The sequence below is a fragment of the Nannospalax galili genome, unplaced genomic scaffold, assembly GCF_000622305.1.
Source record: "Nannospalax galili isolate Female #2095 unplaced genomic scaffold, S.galili_v1.0 scaffold1827, whole genome shotgun sequence".
NCBI classification, from domain to species: Eukaryota; Metazoa; Chordata; class Mammalia; order Rodentia; family Spalacidae; genus Nannospalax; species Nannospalax galili.
The window spans coordinates 98,966-120,111 of NW_008355785.1; the positions used below are offsets into that span (position 1 = coordinate 98,966).

Sequence of the window (21,146 nt, forward strand, 5' to 3'; positions counted from 1 at the left end):
GGAAGATTCCCAGAGATTTTCTGGTCTTCAGTCCATGTTGGAAGTCCAAAGAAGGCAGAGTCTGATTTTGGTACAAGATGGCAGTGGTCTTAGTGTCAGCTGCAGAGATTGAGGCGCTCACCAGCGGGACCTGAAGTGACACAGGTTAGCAGCACTGTTCTCTCCTGTGATCTCTTTATACCTGGTCATCTACTGGAAGGGCCTCCTACTCTAAGGGAGTCAATCCTGCCTGGAAATGCCATCACAGACCCTCCCAGGATGAATCTGCCAGTTGATTCCACATCCCTTCAAGTTGTCAATCAGCATTAACTTCACTGGGGCTGGAGAGGAGGCTCAGCAGTTAAGACACTCTTCTTGCAGAGGACCCAGGTTTGGTTCCTAGCATCCACATGGTGGATTGTATCTGTCTGTACCTTCAACCCCAGGGGATTCAACATCCTCTTCTGGCTCCCTGGGCACTGCACACACATGGTGCACATACGCACATACAGGTAAAAACTCATTCACATAAAATAAAAACAAGTTTTTTTTAAAAATTAAGCATCTCAGGGGGGAATGGTCAGTTTTGTTGTGAAATATCTGGTATCTAGTTAACCTGTGTCCTGTTCTGAAGGATCGTTAGCTTCTGATGTCCCTAATCCTAGAGTGAAGAGTTTGATATGGCACTGAAGGGGTGGATCAGCAGTTAAGAACACTTGCTGTTCTTCCAGAGGACCCAGGTTCTGTTCCCAGCACTCACATGGCAGTTAATAACCATCCATAACTCCAGTTCCAGGGGACAGGACAGTCTCTTCTGGCCTATCCAGGCATTGCACTTACATGGCACATGTGCATATGCACAAAGCACTCATACACATAAAATTAAAAAAATATATTTTTAGAGTTTGACAGCAGGTACACTACAAAAAATATTAGAGAAATACAGGTAAGAGTCATTGTTTTAAAACTTATGTGTGTTTGCATGTGCCTGCTTGTCTGCATGTGTAGCATGTGCTTGTACACATGTGTGCCTGTGTGGGAGTCTGAGCATATGAGTGCAGGCTCCCCTTGTGGACAGGAGAGAGGATTGGCTCTTCTGGAACTGGAGTTACAGAGGGTTGTGAGGTGCTGTGTGGTGGCTGGGAACCGAACCCGGGTCCTCTGCAAGAGCAGCCAGTGTTCTTCGCCTCTGGCCATCTCCCCAGCCCTCGCTTTTTACTTTGTGGTGGGTTCTTGCTGTGTGGACTGGCCTTAGACCTCGGCAGCTGGAATACTGGGATTTGTGTTTCCTTCTGTCCTTTTTGTCTAGAGGATAATGTCATTGTTTTTTCAGTGAACAATAACCAGGAATATATTCATTCATGAAGTCCTCTCATAAAAATAAACACCATCCAAATAAACACCAAAGTATTGCCAGACGTGGTGCCGCATGACTTTGATCCCAGACCTTGGGAGGCAGAGGCAGGCGGATCTCTGTGAGTTCAAGGCCAGTCCAGTCTATATAGCGAGTTCCAGGCCAGCCGGGGCTACAGCGAGTCCGTCTCTCAACTGTATTGTTAATTATTATTATTATTATTATTATTAGCATGTGGTATGTATGTGTGTCTACGGTAGTGCATGTCACAGGAGACATATGGAGGTCATTGTTATTAGCATATGGTTTATACGTTTTTCTACAATAGTGTATGTCACAGGAGACATATGGAGGTCATTACTATTAGCATATGGTATATATGTGTGTCTATGGTAGTGCATGTCACAGGAGGCATATGGAGGTCAGAGGCCAAGTCTGTGGAGTTCGTTCTTTCCTTCCACCACTGTGTGGGCTTGATGATTGAACTTAATAACAAAACTTGCCCAGCCATCATCTTTACCCAGTGAGGCATCTTGCTGACCTTGAGATGACTTTTTATGTTGTATAGTTTAATGAACTGTTTGCTTATATTTAAATACTATGATCTCTTACAGTAATTTAATGAGGTAGGCATTTCAACTGCAAAGGAAAAGTTCTGCTCATGACTGGACATACATCCATGTCTACACTGATAGGCAAGTTGGGGGGCCAGAGACTCAAGTGGTAACATGAGTTCTTGGTCATGTGGGGTAGGGTGCCCATTTCATGCCTCTCACAGGGCTGGGAGCGAGTAAGACAAGGTGGGAGGGAAAGGGTGGTGGAGATGCAGTGTACTGAGGTGGGATCCGTACAGATCAGTGGGTAAGTAGGCAGGGACTGCGGTCCACGGGGTGCAGAGGCATCTGTTGGCTCTGAGTGGAGAGTTCCCAGGTGGAATGTACCTCACGGCTCTGTGACGCGGCCTTAGTCCCCAGTGATGAGAAATGGCTCAGTGACTCTTCACATTCTTGGGCTGGAGGGCACCACCACACCTGCAGAGCCCACAGGATAGTAATCATAGTGAAGCCCTTTAATTCTAACTCCAGATGGGTCAGGACAGCCCAGACACCAGTGAAACTTTGGAACCCTTCTTCAGAGACAGGCAGGCTTGCTCACTTGGTATAGTAGATCCAGGTGAGGCCATAGGTGAGGAGGAAGCCAGCTCCCATGAGTGTCCCTCTGATCAGGGTGAGGACCAGGGGCCAGGAACCCTCCTGATTCTCAACTGCACACAGGCAGGAACAGGAACTTTCTGAAAGACGGAGGAGATGGCTTCTGTCCCCATGACTTTGCCCCACCCCCATCCCAAACTCCACTGGTGAGTTTGGATCCCCCCCTCACCCCAGAGGGAGTGTCCTGCTCCTTACACTGTATGGAAAAACCCCCACCCCCACCCCGCTCCAGAGGGAGTGTCCTGCTCCTTACTCTGTACAGAAAGGCTCAGGGAAAGGTGCTGGGAGCCCAGTGAGTGCTGAGCCTGGCAGGTGAATTCTCCATCCTCCACAGAGGGCAGCTCCAGGACCCCAGATGCTGATATCTGGGAATGACCCTGGGCTTTTGCCTTCTGGTACCAGCTCAGTGAGGCAGGAGGGTTGCTGGCAGTCTCACACACCAGGCGCAGGGACTGGCCCTCCATGACAGGCACTGAGAGGCCTCCGGTCAAGATCCTGAGGACTAAGGAAAAAGTACTTGTGTGAGTACAGTGGTTGGTACCGTCAACTTGACAGCATCGAGAATCACCAAGGAGACAGATTTCCGGGCATGTCTGTGAGGGAGTTTCTGGATTGGGCAACCTGAACAAAGAAGAAGCACCCTAACTATAGGGGACACCGTACTATGGGCTGGGAGAAAACAGGCTCAGCACCAACAGTCATCTCACACTCCTGCCACTGGATTCTCCACCATGATAGACTGAAATGTCGAAGTGTGGGCTGAAATAAAGCCCATGTTTCTCAAGTTGTTTTTGTCAGGTGCATTATCACACCCACCAGAAAAGTGACTAAGTCAGTGGCTGCTGCACAGTGTCTCCCCAGATCCCTGCACTGAGCACATGCCGAGAGAGCCTCCCGGGAGGCAGTGGCTGAGGAGGGATGAGTCGCAGGGCAAGGGGTGATGCTCCTGGGGTCACATCAGTTGTCAGAAAGGTGTGGCATGATCTGTGACCTCAAAGAGGAGGATGCCTGTCACATGGGGTAGGGCAGCTGGGAGAGGTGTGCCAAGATGAGAAGGAGCCAGAAAGAAGTGAGCAGACAATGCTACGAAGATTAAGCACGATTTGTACTGGTTTAAAAAACAGAAGGAGGGGTGGGCTGGGAAAGAGGGGTGACTCTAGGAGGAGTTGAAGGGGGTGAAAATAATCAAGAATAATTGTGTGAAACTATTCAAAAATTAAAGAAAAAAAATAATAGAAAAGCAAGATGGACAGAAATGGCCAAGAAATATCTGAAAAAATGACATCATTAGCCAACAGAGAATTACAAACCAAAACTACAAAGAGATTCCATCTGGCCTTAGTCAGAACAGCAATCATTCTGAAAACAAATAATGGAATGAGAGATAGATCAGCAGTTAGGAGCACTGGCTGCTCTTGCAGAGGACCCGGGTTTGGGTCTCAGCAGCCACAAGGTGGCTAACAACTGTCTGCAACTCCAGTTCCATGGAGATCTAATGTCCTCTTCAGGGCTGCACAGGCACTGCACTCATGTACATACCCACTCAGATTCTTCCACACACATACACAGAGTAAAATAAATCTTTAAAAAAAACAAATAACAAAAGCTGGTGAGGATGCAGACCACAGCGTATATTTTTTCTCATTTTTATTTATTCTTTTTTTTTGGTCTTATTATTCTTATTTTATGAGTATGAGTGTATTGCCTGCATGTGTGTAAGTGCACCCACATCATGCAAGGACCCTGGAGGTCAGAAGATGGTGTTGGATTCCTGACTGGCATGAAACTCACTATGTAGACCAGGCTGGCCTCAGACTCACAGAGATACCCTTGCCCCTGCCTCCTGAGCACTAGGATTAAAGGGATTCACCAGTATAGCGGCCTTAAGACTTTTTATAAAGTAAAAATATTAAAAAGAAGACTAGAGAGAGGACTCAGCAGTTAAGAATGCTTGGTGCTCTTCCAGGGGATCTGAGTTCAGTTTCCAGCACCCACATCAGGTGGCTCACAACTGCCTGTAACCCCAGCTCTAGGGGATCTGGCATCCTCTTCTGGCCTCTGGAGGAACATGTGCGCATGTGCAGAAACACCCCCCACAGTCGTCAATACACAGAAAGTGAAAATAAATCATTAAAACATTATTTTTATTTTGTATGTATGAGTGTCTACCTGCAGGTATGTCTGTGCACAACCCACAGAGGCCCATGTGCAATGCCCACAGAGGCCAGAAGAGGGTGCCAGATTCCATGTAGCTGGAGTTAACAGATGGTCGTGAGACTCCCTGCCAGTGTTGGTAATCGAACCCAAGTCCTTTGCAAGAGCAGCCAGTGCTTTAAATTTAAAAATTAAAATAAAAGCCAGTTGCGGTGGTGCACGCCTTTAATCCCAGCACCCAGGGGGCTGAGGCAGGCAGAGCTCTGAGGGTTCAAGGCCAGCCTGGACTTAGAGATAAGACCTGCTTGACTGTGGCAGATGGGGAGGGAAGGACAGAAGTGGGTAAGAGGAAGGGGAAGGTCCTGAGACCTGCTGACTTGGCAGCACAGTTGTACAGAGGGGCAGCTGATCCAAGGGATGTTCTGATCACCCCTGGGGCAGAACAGTGGTAAGGGTCAGGGAGGAACAAAATGTGCAGGTCTGTGAACCAGGGAGTGGTGGAAAGTATCGGCCTGGGTAGGGGAGTGGGAGAGTAGAGGGGACATGGTGAGGCGGGGAGAGAGAGAGAGAGAGGAGAGAGAGGAGAGAGGAAGAGAGGAGAGACTGGGTGAGCTGTGGTGAGTAGGCCTCTTGGCAGCCCCCTGAAAAGATGCTCAGATCAGAGACAGAGGAGCACATACTGTGGAGAAAGATTGACAAGCACCTGGTGGGGGGAGGCAGTGCTCAGTGCCCAGAGCGTTCAGTCATGGAGACTGAGAGTAGCTGATCAGTGGTACAGCCCCTGGTTAAAACCCAGCAGTGAGGGGCTGGGGTGTGGCTCAGTGGTACAGCACCTGCCTAGAATCCCCCAGCAATTGGTTGGAGTGAGGCCTAGTGGTAGAACCCCTGCCTAGGCTCCCCCAGTGAGGGGCTGGGGTGTGGCTCAGTGGTAGAGCCCCTGCCTACAGTCCCCCAGTGAGGGGCTGGGGTGTGGCTCAGTGGTGGAGCCCCTGCCTAGAATCCCCCAGTGAGGGGCTGGGGTGTGGCTCAGTGGCAGAGTCCCTGCCTAGAATCCGGAGTGGGACTGAGAGATGGGCTCAGTGGTAGGGAACTTCCTTAGCACACTCGTGGCTCTGAGATAGGTCCTCAACACTACAAAATCATGGAGACACGGGGTGGAAGGTTGGGTGCTGGGATAAGACGGGGAGACAGGCAGCTGTCTAATGCTGCAGTTTCTGTTTCCCACCTTGAAAGGAACTCAGCACACTGATTACACAACCTTCTGAATGCTCTCAACACCCCTGAGCTGTACTCAGGAAAGGTTGAGAGAAATATTTCCATGTTTAGTCCATCACAATCAGCAAGAAGTTTGTAAAGGGATCAGTAAAAAGCATTATTTGGGTCTTTCCAGGGGAGATATTGGTTGTGAGGTGGGTGGGCTCACCACAGGACAGGGGCTGAAGACAGAGAGAAGGTCTCATTCCCCAAGTTCTGAGTCCTGGCTTGTGAGCAGCTCCCATCACAGCCCTGAGAGGACAGACGGTTTCCTACCTGTGCCATTGCTGAAGAAGAGGCTGATGCTGAGGTTCTGTGGAGCATCTGGAAGGGAAGACAGGGTACCTGCTTAGAGCAAGCAGTGTGGGCTGTGTGTGCCCTGGAAGGACCACAGGACCAGAAAGCAGGAGATGGCGTCTCTGACCCACTCTGCACATGGACTCCAAATGCTCTGCTCCACAAAGGAATTCTTTGGGGTTATATCTCCACCTCTCTCTGTCTGTCTTTCCTGTTTCTTTCTATGTCAGTCTCTGTCTCCCTGTCTCTCTCTCACACACACACACAAACACACACACACACTGTCCACCGTCCATGGGGACCCATCCCTCCCTCCCAGCACTCACAGGACACACTGAGCTGAACAGTTCTCTCTGTGGTCAGCAGAGGTCTTTCCAGTTTCACTTGGCAGGTGAGGTTGGTATCATGGTCCTGAGGCCGTGGGGTGAAGGCGAGCCCTGGCTTGCGGAGGGTCCTAGGGTCCATGGAGTTGATGACGTCCCCTATCCAGGAGAAGCTGATCCGTCCTCCTCCCCGGCAAGACCCTGGCAGGCTGCAGCTCAGATTTGCAGGGCGGCCGGCCTGCAGAGGCTCCTCCAAGTGGATGATGGGTTTCTCTGTCAGGGCTGAAGAGGACACAAGAAGGTGTCTGGGCTCAAGGAGGTGAAGACTGCCCCCACCCCATGACCCTGAAAGTGACCAAGCTGTCCCCAGGTCCTGTATCCGTTCTGGCCACCCCGCCTTAAGTCCAGAGCAGAGGGAGCCTAATGCCCTGTGTGCTCTTATATGGGGCCTCAGGAACCTAGATCATCCACTGGGGCCCCTGCCCACCTGTCACCCTCAAGTTCAGCTTCTCCCTGTAAATGTATTTCTCCTTTCCTCTCTCAATATATAAGACATAACGTCTTCTGTCCTCCCTCCTGGCTCCTGTGATGCTCAGGGAGCAGTTGTTGGTCTTGGTGTCCCCAACGAGGTGGAATCGACCCTTGGTCTCTGTCTTCACTTCTCGGTCTGGTTTGTCTGTGGCCACGGGATCATCATAGAAGACGTTGTCCTCTTCCCAGAACCAGGCGATGTGGAGCGGCTGCAGCAGGTTGTAATGCCCCCGATGTTGGGGATAGGAGAAGGAACAGGGTACCAGCACACACAGGCCCTCCTGCACTGTCACCGACTCTGGCACTTGGAGACTGAAACCTGGATCCCGGGCCAGGGACCCTGGGGGGACAGGAAGGCTCAGGTGCTGCTCTGTCCCCTGCCCATTCCCCTCCCTCTGTCCACTCACCAGCCCACAGCAGGGGCAGCAGCAGCAGGGCCAGCATCCTATGTCTGCTAGAGGTAGTGCAGCGTCCTGTAGGGGAAGAAGTGGGGTTGCGGGGAGGAGGTCCAACATGAAGTCAGCCTGTGAGAAAAGTTTTAGTCACCCACGAACCACCAAAGGGGAAGTGCCATCTGATTTGTGGAGGATCAGGCTGCTGGTAAATTATCTGTCCTTCGTCCCTAGGAGATGTTGTAAGCAATAGTAGTGACGTCCCTGGAAGTCCAGACCAAACCAGGGCATGGTCACTATCCACATGGTGTTTAAATCAGCAGTGAGGTCAGCCATGGAATACTGAAGATTGAAAGACATAGAAGGACTTTTCTTAGGGTTTTCTGAGGATGTGAGTTGTTCTTAGACTTGAGTTCAGATCACTAAGGGAGGAAGTGATTTGTTCCTCACCGTACCAGTTAGTTTTTGTCAACTCCACACAAACTAGAGATACTTGGGAAGAGGAAACCTCTAGTGAGGAATTTCCTCCTCTGGATTAGCTGTGGGACATTTTTTTTTTTGATTGATGATTGAGGTAGGAAGGCCCAGCCCACTGTGGGCAGAGCCATCTGTGGGCAGGTGGGTCTGCACTGTATAAGTAATGTAGCCAAGCAGGCCAGGGGGAATGTTGTGGTATGAATGAGACATGTCCCCCAGGCTCAAGTATTTCAACACCTGGCATATGTTCCACAGTTGGTGGTGCTGTTTGGTACAATCATGGAATCCTTAGGAGGTGAAGCCCTGCTGGAGAAACTATGTCACTGTGGATGAACTTTCAAAGTTATAGTCTCATTCTGCTGCCCCTTTGCTTCCTTCTGCTTCCTGTGAGTGCTTGAAGATGTGAGCTCTTAGCTTTCTGCTCTGGTTGGCCGCCACCACACTGCAGTCTTATCCCCCTGGGACCTAGGCCAAAATAAAGTCTTCTATAAGTTGCCGTAATCCTGCTGTTTTATCACAGCAGCAGAAAAATAACTAATATAGAGAGCAGGCCACTATTCAGCCATGCTTCAGTTCCTGCCTTCAGGTTCCTGAACTGATGTCCATGGAATGATGGACTATGACCCAAGCTGAAATAAACCCTTTCCTCCCCAAATTGGCTTTCAATGTTTTAACATGGTAACAGAGAAGCAAACTAGAACACTCACGTATATTTTCTGTGCAGGAAAAGAATAATTCCTGGCTTGGGGCAGTTAACAGGTGTCACATTACAATTATGCCTTAATACAGACAGCCTGATTCAGCAAACATTTCAGCCAAGAGTAGACTAAACTGCTGAGAACCTGTTCCTTCAGGTTTCTCTCTTGAAACTGTGCCCCTGAGCAAGGGTCTGCTCTTTGTTTTATTAAAACAGTATATTCAGAATGAAATGGGGAAGGAAAACTCAGATCCTTTTCTTATCAGAGATTTTGTTCTTTCTGATCCCTGGACCTAGAATATCACACACACAACTACAAACAAACATTATCAATTTCTCTCATTGTTTCCAATGGGATAAGCACTGTTTGCAACCCTTTGATATAGAAAGCATTCATCACACATTCATACATTATTCTGAGTCCAGGGCAAGGAAGGGTCATGAGGGATTAGGATCATATGCTCAGGTCATAAGAAGATCGCATAGGTCAGAGAGCTTGTTAACATTATAAGCAAGCTAGGATAAGATTAACTTTTTGGTTGCAAGTTTAGGTAAGTCATTTATTCAGAATATATCCATATTGTAAGTCACTACCACACTGGCTAGCTCCCCAGGTGTCAGAGATCTGAACCCTAGATCTAAGAGCAATTTCCATATTGTGTGACAAGCCATGCAATGAGGGGACTGTGGATGGGGGGGTCATGGTAGAGGTCACCTTCCTCTGTCAGGAGGGAACACACATTCTCGGATAGATGGGCACGACCTCTTGTTTCTTCTGGTTCTCACCATGAGTGTGGGGCTTCCTGAGCCCATGATTGTCTTTTCTCCAGGCAATGCCAGTCCTGGTATTAATGTATATAATACGTTTGAAACACAGACATTTGGAGGATAAGAATGCTTTCGGCCCCAGAGGAAGGGACAGAAACAGATGCATCACTGGGGCTCACTGGTCAGCCTAGGTAATCTGTGAGTAACAGGTTCGGTGAGAGACCTTGTCTTAAAAAGTAAGGTGGATTCACCTATAAAGAAGAATGTGCTTTTTCTGTCTCTCTGAGTTTGGGTTACCACACTTAATATTATACTTTCTAGGTCTGTCCATTTTCTGCAAATGTCATGATTTTGTTTTTCTTTACAGCAAAATAGTACTCTGTTGTGTATGTAGTACCATGTTACCACTACCCGTTCACCTGTAGATGGACATCTAGACTGGTTCCATCCTCTGCTATTGTGACCAGTGCAGCAATGAACACAAATGTGCAAGTGTCTCTCATGTGACACTACTTGTGGGGAGATGTGAACAAAAGTCTGCTCATCCCAGGTAGGGAGCCAATGACAGATCGGAGTAAGGACCATCAAAACCAAACTTAGTGAACCAATGAGTTTTATCAGGGTTACTTAAAAGGCGCAGAAATGACTCAAAGACAGCTTTATCACCAAAGTGTGCCCCAGCATGGGTGACAGCTCCCAAAAGCAGGAAACCTGGAGTGCACTGCACAGCCTGCTGGCAGCTCACCAGGCTGGAGGTCTTCTGTCCAGGCAGCTCAGCTGGTCTGAGCCTCTTCCAGGAGGCCCTGGCTGATCTGAGCCGCTTTTAGGCATCTCAGCGTGTCTGATAGTGTCCCTCAGTCTCTCCGGAGTTTTGGGGAGGTAGGGAGGGAGGTAGTGAACCTGGTTGATTTTTAGGGATTTCCTGCAGCTATTGAATTGTTTACTTCCTGAACTTAATGAGCTTCCCCGAAGGACAGAATGTTTTACCTCCTCTCAAAATGTTCTGTTGTTCACTTCCCTTTAGAACATCCTGTTGTTTACCCAGCTTCCCTGAAGATAGAGGTTTTATCTAGGAGGAAGGCACAAGACTTCCGCTCTGTGGCAGGATGTGTGTATCTAAACAGCTGTAAGTGTGAGTCAAGTCTAAAGATCTAAAAAGGAGACCCAGACAGAGTAGTAGAAGGTGATGAGGAACATGGAGGAAGGAGAAAGGACACATGGACCATAAAAATGAAAATCATCAGGAGGCGTTATGAGGGCAGGTCAGAGGTAGCAGGGGTGGGGTAATTAGGGGAGAACCATAAAAAACAGTTTGTTCAACAATGTCATGGTATGCAATACATGATACGCTGATTTAAGAATAAAAGTATTTTAAAAATAAGGTGAAATGTAATAGAGGAAGACATCCCATCATTCTGTGTCCCACATCCACCCCTGGCCTCCTTATGCAAACCCCCCCCCAGAAGGCAAGGGACGGGGGTGGGGAAGGGGGGTGGGGGGGACAGGGACGAATGCGAGGACTTCCTTAGTTACTTTCTATTCCTGTGATAAAACATTGAGCATTGATCAAACCAATTTGGGGAGGAAAGGGTTTATAGTCAACAGTCCATCATCAGGGGAGGGAAGCCAAGGCAGGAACTCAGGGCAGGAACCTGGATGGAGGAACCTGGAGGCGGGAGCTGAAGCACAGACCATGGAGGAACGCTGCTCACCGTGCTCAGTCTGCTTTCTTATACAACGCAGGACCGTCTGCCCGGGGGTGGCACCACACGCAGTGGCCTGGGCCCTCCCACATCACTCAAAGGACAAAGAAAATGCCCCGCAAACATGGCCATAGGCCAATCCAATGGAGGAAAATCCTCAACTGAGGCTCCCTCCATCCAGGTGTGTCAAGTTCACACTAAAGCTATCCAGCACAATTGACCCCTTGTCAACTTGACACACAAATACATCACTATTAAACCCCAACCTTTCCATTTCTTGTGCTCAAGATATCATGTTAATATTAATATTACAACAAAACAGTACAACTTTTTTTTTTTGGCCTTTTGAGCCACGGTCTCCCTGGAACTCACTATGTAGACCAGGCTGGCCTTGAACTCACAGAGATTTGCCTGCCTCTGCCTCCTGAGTGCTGGGATTAAAGGCATGCGCAGCTAAAACAGTACAACTTTAAAAGTCCCACAGTTGCCAGGCGTGGTGGCGCATGCCTGTAGTCCCAGCACTTGGGAGGCAGAGGCAGGCAGATCTCTGTGAGTTCAAGGCCAGCCTGGTCTACATAGTGAGTTCCAGGACAGCTGGGGCTACAGGGAGACCCTGTCTCAAAAAGACCGAAAAAAAAAAAAAGAAAAAGAAAAAAAAGTCCCACAGTTAAAAAAATTTCCAACACTTTAAAAGTTCCAAGTCTCTTTAACAAGTCTCTTACTACAGTAAGCTCCTGTAAAATCCAAAACAAGCTAAATACTGCCTTATGTCAAAAGGGAAGATTCAGACACACTTAATAAAAAACAAAATTCAGGGCTGGAGAGATGGGTCAGTGGTTAAGAACACTTGCTATTCTTCCAGAGGACCAGGATTCAGTTCCCAGCACCCACATGGTAGCTAACAAGGGTCTGTAACTCCAGTTCCAGGGGATCCAACACCCTCTTCTGGCCTCCTCAGGCTTTGCATGACATGGGGGCATTTACATACCTGCAGGCAATACACTCATACACAAAAGTAAAAATAATAATTACAAAATAAAAACCAAACTACAACAAAGTAGCTCAAGGTTGGACATCTTGGATTCACTCACCATCTTCTGGGTTCCAGATGCCTTGGGAGATTCCACTTCTGTGGCCCTGCCGTCCACAGCACACACAGCTTGTCTCAGACTGGCTCCACTCCACACCTGCCACTGCCCCTGGTGGTCATTACAGGGTCCTGGCAACTCCAATATGCTGGGGTCTGCATTGCAACTGAGGCTGCACTTTCATCAATGACCTCTTTTGGCATCTCAGGGTGCCAAGCCCCATTCTATCTATGACTCCATCAATCCTGGGGGTCTTCACCAAAACTGAGGCTACACCTTTGCTAATGGCCTTTCCTGGTCTCTTTCAGTGCCAAACCTCAGTTAGTCTCCATGACTCCTTCGTGCCTTCAAAACCTGCCCCATATAGGAAACTCTTGCATATTACCAAGTCCTGCTTCCAGGTTAAGATGGAGCTTCAGATCCCTTCTGGACCTTAGCTTCTGGGTCCCTGACCCTGAGGATTCTTCCCAGATTTCACCTCAGTGAAGCTGGTCTCTTGTTACTTACAGCTGCTTTTTCAGCCCCAGCTAACCAGCATCAATTGTCCCAGGAAAGCAAAGGTTTCACTGCACTGGTCCTGGTCTCTTCTTAATCACAGCTGATTCTTCAACCCCAGCTGACCAGAAACCACAAATTCTCAATTCAAAATATCACACAAACAGCCCAGATAATCTTTGCTTCCCCTGACACTTTACAAGCCAGGCATCCATCGTCCACATCTCTTTCAGCATTATCTTCCAAGTTCCTACAGAGCAGCTCACTGAGCTCCAAGCAATTTCCAGTCCAAAGCTCCCCAAACTTCCACCATATCCCCCTAGACACATATGATCAGGTCTGTTATAGCAATATTGCACTTTCTGGTACAGAATTCTGCTCTGGCTAGCTTTCTATTGCTGTGGTAAAAACACTGGCCAAAACCAATATGGGGAGCAAAGGGTGTATTTCACCTTCAGCTTCTGGATGGAAGCCAGGGTAGGAGCTCAGGGCAGGAACCTGGAGCTGCCATGGGAGTGCTGGGAACCAAACTTGGGTTCTCTTCAAGAGAAGTGCTGAGCCACCTCTTCAGCCTGCTCATTTCTCTTCTCTAACCATGCCTCCCCTGACACTGGGCCGCCCCAACATCTTGGATTTATCTTTCCTCTAAAGCTCCCTTCTCTTCCCCGTGTGGCTGTTGGTCTGCGACGTGTCTGACCTCCGTGCCGGTTCTAAACAGGCTTTATGGACTGTTCTCCTTCTCCCCTCCATTCTCTTCCTAAGGGTAGCTGCTGAGATTTACGATTTAACCTGCCCTGAAGATTTTTTCCATAAATTCCAATAAAACTGCCCTAAAACTTCTATTTGAGTCTATTCATATTTTTTTTTTTTAATGAACATGACTAAGTACTATAACCAGGTGTGGTGGCGCACACCTGTGGTCCCTGCCTTTGGAAGATGGAGGCAGGGAGATCACAAGTCCAAGGTCACTTTTGGCTATAGAGTGAGTTTGAGGCTAGCCTGGACCAGAGACTGTGTTTCACAACAACAACAAAAACAAATCGTAGGAATTCAGGGTGGTGGTACAGGCCTGTAATCCCAGCACCAGGAGGCTAAAGCAGGACGGTGAGTTTGGGAACAAATTGTGCTGTATAGTAAGACCACCTCAAAACCCCAAACAAACAAAAAAACCAAACAAAACCCCCACAAAGCAGGCTATGGAGATGGATCAGTCAGTAAACTGCTTTCCATCTACCCTTGAGGACCTGAGTTTGGTCCCTAATATCACATAAAAAGCTGGGCACCATGGTACACTTATGACTGTAAGGAATCAGAAAGTGGAACAGGAAATGTGGAGCCCACCGCAAGAGAATAAGCAGGTTTATCAGCCAGGACATAAACCTGAGAGGGTGCCCCCTTGTGGCCCAGGGTACGGAGGACGACAGCCTCTCTTACATGCTCAGAGGTTTTATAATTTCCCCTTCAGGGAGGAACTTGTAGTTGAGGTTGGAACATATCAGGGAAGACAGTTGGAGGGTGGTGATCATGCAAGGACCTAGTATTTCTCCATTACTCATCCCAGCACTGCAAGAGGCAGGTGGATCACTGGTCTCATAGCCAGACAGCCAGCCCAGCCACACTGTATCAAAAAAAAAAACCAAGGTGGGTGCTTTTGAGTAATGTCTGATGCTAACTCTGGCCTCTTCATGCACCTTCACACGTATGAACATGTTAAACACACACACACACACACACACACACACACACACACACACACGGGTCAGGGATGAGGGATCTCCAAACCATGGAAGGGCTGACAACAGACAGAACTGTCAACTCAAAATCCAGGACTACAGCACACACTAGTTGTACCTGAATACATAAACAGCCTGACTTAGCACTTAGGACCCAGAGCAGACCAGAACTCTGAGCATCACCCATTCCTTCAGGTGTCAAGAACCACGCTCCTTAGGCAGCATTCACTCATCCTTTTATCGAAGTAGTACTTCCAACGTCACCTGGGGAATTCCGAGCTGGGATCCACTCGGTTAAGTCAAGATCGTTAGTTCAGATTCAATTCAGATGATAACAATCATGACTACAAAGGAGAAGGGTCTGGAGAGATGATTCACTTATTAAGAGGACTTCCTGTTCTTTCAGAGGACCCTGGGTTTGAACCCAGCACCCATGGTTCAGTGACCTACAAACTCCAGTACCTCCACTTTCAGGGGGATTCAATGCCCCTGGCCTCCATGGACACTGCACACACTTGCACATACCCGCCCCCACACACATCATTTAAAAATAATAACTCTCTAAAAACTTGAAAAAAGAAATGACAGGCACCCTACTGTGGCTGTGAGTCTGTGATCCTCACTTCCCCATAAGAGGTCAACAATCTCCCCAGGTAACTGGGCTCTAGGAAATTGACAAGCTGGGCTGCAATTCTGTAATTCTCACTTCCCCTGGAGAAAGTTTACCAAGCTCCTCAGCAGCAACCAGCAGCCAAAGGTAGCACATCCCACATGATGGACACACATTAACTATAGGGCCTCCCTTCCCCTGTCTACTGAGAATCAGAGGCAACCTGACTGCAAGTTCTTACTGTGGGGTACTCATTAGCAATGCAGTGTGGGAAACCCTCCCTATAAAAGGGAACACCACCCACTTCCCCACCTGGGCCTGAGCTCTTCAGAACCCCCACCATGCTGTCTGTCTGTGCCACTGATGACTCTCCTAATGGATTTCTTACTCCAGTGGACAGTCTGCCTCAGTGTCCCCCTTGAAACAGAGACCTTACATCTAGGTGTAGCTTCCCTGTGTCTTTTGTCTGACCAGAACGGTTCAGAAATGTTTTTGTTTCAACTATTAATTTACAACGTTGAAATACAGAGCTATCTTCCCACATGATATGAAAATCCCATCTTTTTGTTTAAAAATTTATTCATTTATTTAGTGTGTGGGGGGTGCATGAGTGTCACAGCACATGTGAGAGGTCTTAGGACAACTTTCAGGAGTCCGTTCTTTCCTTTTACCATGTGGGACCCAGAGATCAAATTGAGGTCACCAGGCTTGGTGGCAAGTGCCTTTCTGAAAAAAATTTTTTTTTATATGTGTATGTAAAGGGGAAGTGAGAGGGGGTGTATGTGTATTGCCTGCATATATGTAAGTACACCCGTGTTGTGCGCACAGCAATGTCTGAAGTCAGAAGAGGGCGTCGGATCCCCTGGAACTGGAATAAAGGACGGTTGTTATCCACCATATGGGTGCCAGGTCCTCTGCAAGAGCAGCCGGTGCTCTTGGCTGAGCCGTCTCTCCAGCCCCAGCAAGTGCCTTTCTTTACCCACTGAGTTATCTTGCCAGCCCTAAAATGAGACTTTTCTCAAATACTAGGAAGATCAGGCATTCACTAACGGTGGTACCAGCTGAGGCCAAGCAAGAAGCGACCACCTGCACTTTGCTGCAATCCACGCTCCGTACTGTAGCCTCCCTCCACTGAATCCAAAGTCTCTGTATCAGACTCTCTCTCTCCTCTCTGTCTCTGTCTCTCTTTCTCACCCTCTTTCCCTCCCACTCTCCCTTTCTCCTCCCCCTCCCTCCCTCTACCCTCCCTTCCCTCCCTCCCCTCTTCTCCCTCTGTCCCTTCCTCTCCTTCCCCTCCCTCTCCCTCTTTCCCTTTCTCCCCCTCCCCCTCTTCCTTTCCCCTTCCTCCTCCATTCCCTCTGCCTTCCTCCCCTGAGTAAATACAGTTATCTACAAAGCAAGCTCTTTGAGATAACGAAGAGACAAAGCAAACGGGCTCCCCCTGCTGGCCCAGGCGAAGTTTGCATTTTGGGACCGAAGTTCAACTCTGGAGATGCACAGTGGCTCCCAGGCTCACAAAGCCGCACCAATCAGAATTCTACATTTTGACTTTGGATGCAGCCAGGGTGCTAAAGTCACACACCACGTGCAATAGTTTCCTTAGAGGAAAATTTGTATTATCTGTGAAATCCGGGTCCTCTGCAACAGCAGCCAGTGCTCTTCACTGCTAAACCATCTCTCCAGCGCTGATTATCCAAATTCTACAGAGACAGGAAAGAGAGAGACAGAGACCCTGTAGACTGTGGGGATTTTGCTTGGCTGGTCCAAGGACCCCCAGATTAAATCCCTGAAGAGCAGTGAATCCAGGACTGCCTGCCCAGACTGCCATTCATAGCAGTATTCAGTTTGTATACAGATTTTTTAAATATTTTAAATTTATTAGTTTTTCATTTATTTGTGTGTGATATATGTGTGTGTTTGTGCACATATACACATGGGTTTGTGCTCCTGTGGAGGCCAGAGGTCAACATTGTCTATCCACTTCCATCTTATCTTTTTGTATTGTTGGAGAACTTCAAACACAAATACAGTGTTTTGATCAAGCCCAGCCCCACTCCCTCCCCTCCATGCCCTCCCTCTCCCACCCCCACTATTTCCTTCCAATTTCATGTTCTCTTTTCTAAAATGTACATCCAGGATCTCCTTAGTGCTGCCTGTACGTGCATGGTGGTACGGCCGGCTCCTGGAGCTGGGGTAGTCTATCTGAGGCTGCGTCCACAAAGAGAGCAGACCACCTCCCCCAGCAGCCATGGGTTGTTTGTTACCAGCTCCTCAGCGAGGGTGGAACTTCAGCCCACCCCCACCCTCCGCCCCCATCCATGTTGGGAGTCTGTCTGGCTTGAGTTTACACAGATCTTCTGCACCTAGTCCCTAATTGTGCCATCGTGTTTGGAAAACGCTCTTTCTCTGTGGTCACCTTCCACCTTATTTTTGAGACAGGGTCCTCACTGAACCTCAAGCCTAACAATTCAGCTAGCCTGCCTGACCAGAGAGACCCAGAGATCTACCGGTCTCCATCTCCCAGAGCTGGGATTACAGGTCTACACCTCTGCGCCTACCTTTTGTGTGAGTACTGGAACTCAAACACTTTACCCACTGAGCCATCTCCCCAGCCTCTGCTTTTCAAATTACTGAAAAATTTTTTTGATTTATTTCTTCATGTGTGTAAGTATTTTGCACGCATGTAAGTGCACCCCTGCGTTCAGTGCCTGTGGAGGTCAGAAGAGGGTGTCAGATCTCCTGGAACTGGCATTACAGACAGTTGTTACCGGCCATGTGAGTGCTGGGAACCCAACCCAGATCCTCTGCAAGGTCAGCCAGAGCTCTTAACTGCTGAGCCATTTCTCCACCCCCCAAAATATTTTAATTCATTGGTGTCAGGTTAAAATGTACAGATTTTTGCCAATAATCCGAATGCATGGCTCCTCTCTGTTAGGTTGGGAGGAATGGGGGAGTGGGTAGGGTTGACTTTCCCGCAAAAGGTTTCTTTGAGTTGGGTGGAGTGGGGTGGTGGGTCTAAAGTAAAAGAATTTCTGCTCACCTAGGGGAAAAGAGCCTGTTCTTTTAAGGTGTCCTGTGAGCGAGGTGGGAGGAAGGTTCAAGGTTGGTTGACAGCCCCAAACTAGTCTAAGGAGACACTCCATTTCCTTGTATTTCTGACTGAGATGGTGTTTTGAAGAAAGGTCTCAAGGACAACTGGATAAGGCGCATGTGGAAGAACAGGCCTGGTTAGGATGTGCCTTGAGAATGGTCACTGGCCAGGCCTCTACCCCTCCTCTGTTTAGGGCTCTGGTATGTGGACGGGTGGGGGTCCCAGGAAGTAGGGACAGGTTCACTGTGTGATGTGACACCTTTGGAGATTTGAACCACTGACTTTCCCACGTGGTGCTGGTCAGTTGGAGCCCAGCAGCCGCTGCCTGCTGTGTTCTGCACTGGCCTCCCCCACACGGCCTCCAGGCTCAGGTAACCCTGGCCAGGCTTCCAGCACTGGGCCCATGACGTGCATTCTATGCCTGCCTTTGTGCTGTTGGGATTTGACGTGGTAACCTCTGGGAAAACAGATGCACCAAGACAGGACACAAGAATTCCCCTCTCTAGAGGTTTACTGTAACTTAATTTCCCAGCAGCAGATACAGTTTCAGCCAATCCAAGTCCTTGTGCGCTCCCCTACTGGAGAAAACTCAGATGTTCAGAAAAGAAACCCTGAGAGGCCAGGGTGTGTGTATGGGGGGGTGCCCAACACTAGCCAGCTTCCCCGTCCAAAATAACTCTAAAAAAAGTGTGTGAGTGCATTGCCTGCATGTATATAAGTGTACTCGTGTTGTGCAATGCCCATGGAGGTCAGAAGAGGGCATCAGATCCCCTGGAACTGAAGTTATGGTTGGTTGTTAGCTGCCATGTGGGTGCTGGGATTCGAACCCAGGTCTCTGCAAGAGCAGCCAGTGCTCTTAACCACTGAGCCATCTCTCCAGCCTCCCAAAATAACTTCTGACAAATAATGAGGTAGGAAAATAATAGAATGTGAAAGTCATTGAAAGGAGCGTTTTAATTGATTGAATGTATGAGGCAGGGCTGGAGAGATGGCTCAGTGGTTAAGAGCACCAACTGCTCTTGCAGAGGACCTGGGTTCCGTTCCCAGCATCCGAGGTTGTCCTCTGCCCACCACATGCATGGGCACACATGTACTATGCACACAGACACAGAGACAGAAACACACACACACACACACACACACACACACCACTGTGACCAAATGGATATTATCAAATTAGTGTATCTTTGGATTGTATTGTGTTAAGATTATTTATTTATTTATTTTTACTATTTTATTTATTATTTTTATTTTGTGTGTATGAGTGTATTGCCTGCATGTGTTAAGTGCACCCAGGTCATGCAATGCCCATAGAGGACAGAAGAGGGTATCAGATTCCCCTAGAACTAGAGTTATAGATGGTTGTTGTCATGTGGGTGCTGGGAACCGAACCCAGGTCCTCTACAAGAGCAGCCAGTGCTCTTAATTGCTAAGCCATCTCTCCAGCCCCCAGAAATAGTAATGTGTTTGATTGGGGTGAGCTTTCGGTACCCCAGGGGGTGTTATATAGCTGTAATTACGCTTCTAAAACCAAATCTTTTTGAGACAGGGTCTTCCTGTAGCCCCAGCTGGCCTGGAACTCGCTATGTAGACCAGGCTAGCCTCGAACTCACAAAGATCCACCTGCCTCTGCTCCCCAAGTGCTGGGATTAAAAGCATGGGCCACCACTCCCAGCCAGGATTTTTAATTTTTAAAAACTGCTGTTTGAGCTCTGGCTTGAGTTTTATTTTTAAGAAATGTTAGCTGAAGTTTGGTTTGGGATTAGGACAGAATTTCCAACAACATCTGAAATGTCCCTGAACACGTTTCTGCCATTTTGTACTGTTGGTAAGGCTGTCAGCCTAGACAGTCATAAAATCAAAATACCATTAAATACCAGGCATGGTGGTGCACAGATCTCTATCAGATGGAGTACAGTGAGGTCTACATAGCAAATCCTAAGCCAGCCAGGGCTACACAGTGAGACCCTGTCTCAAAAAACCAAATCAAACCAAACCAACTCTTTTAAAATGAATTTGTGATTTAATATCAGTAGATATTTGATTTATATACCTACTTAAAATTTAAATTACGATTTTCTCTATTTATTGTGTGTGTGGGGGGGTACATATGCTACAGAAAGTGTGCAGGGGTCAGAGGGAAACTTGATGGAGTCAGCTCCCTCTTTCCACCATGTAGGTCCCAGGGATTGAACTGAAGTCATCAGACTCGGTGGCAAGTGCCTTTGCCAAGTGAGCCATCTCACTCGTTCCCTATATACTTATTTTATATACCCATATACCCAGGGTTGTGGGAAATTTTCTTAGGCGAAAAGGAGTTGTGAGTGGAAAAAATTAAGAAGATGTGATCTAGAAATACAGATATTATTGAGTATTGGAAAGTCTATTAAACCTTCATAAACAAAGTGAAGGAGACTATATACCCATCTTGTTAGAAGCTCGAAAGACAGCTCTTAAAATTCAAGTATCTTCCCAACAAAAGTCCTTATCTACAATTATCTCCTCAATCTACAATTGCTTATCTAAGCACATGATGCCTAGAGCCCAAAGCAAGTTAAACACTTCTATATAAACATCCAGGACACCTTGAACACTTCCTTTGCTCTTAAATCACTGCAGAGCAGTCTCTTCCAGTGCAAAGGCTTGAATAGTGTCAACTACTGACACCGCCCTCCTCCGCCTTCCTCAGGAGCTGTGGACGCACACACTCAACTGCCTGCTGAGGTCCCTAGTGTGCGCCTTCAGCTCATCTTACCCAAACCTTACTCTGGGTTTCCACTCCAAGCTTGTTCCCCACCCCAGTAAATACAAACTCCATTTTCAGGGTCTCAGTGCAAAGACCTTGGAGTTCTTACCTCTCCTCTATGACACGATTCCAGCCAGACAGAGCTTCACATCCAAAACAGATCCACAACAGCGGCAACCACGACACCACCACACTACACTCCCTCCTCCCCCCTCCCCTCCCCCTTCCTCCCTCCTCTTCCAC

General features: G+C 48.1%; 1 protein-coding gene across 1 annotated transcript; it reads right to left on the bottom strand.

The window, feature by feature from the left end:
- Positions 1-1,943: 1,943 nt before the first annotated feature.
- On the bottom strand, positions 1,944-7,596 carry LOC103750332 (sialic acid-binding Ig-like lectin 14). The gene is made up of 7 exons (XM_029556262.1): positions 7,511-7,596; positions 7,060-7,443; positions 6,576-6,854; positions 6,229-6,276; positions 2,798-3,046; positions 2,489-2,624; positions 1,944-2,364 (listed from the first exon to the last, which is right to left on the bottom strand). The coding sequence occupies exons 1-7, from the start codon at positions 7,545-7,547 to the stop codon at positions 2,322-2,324; spliced, it is 1,176 nt and encodes a 391-aa protein (XP_029412122.1). The 5' UTR covers positions 7,548-7,596; the 3' UTR covers positions 1,944-2,321.
- Positions 7,597-21,146: the final 13,550 nt, after the last annotated feature.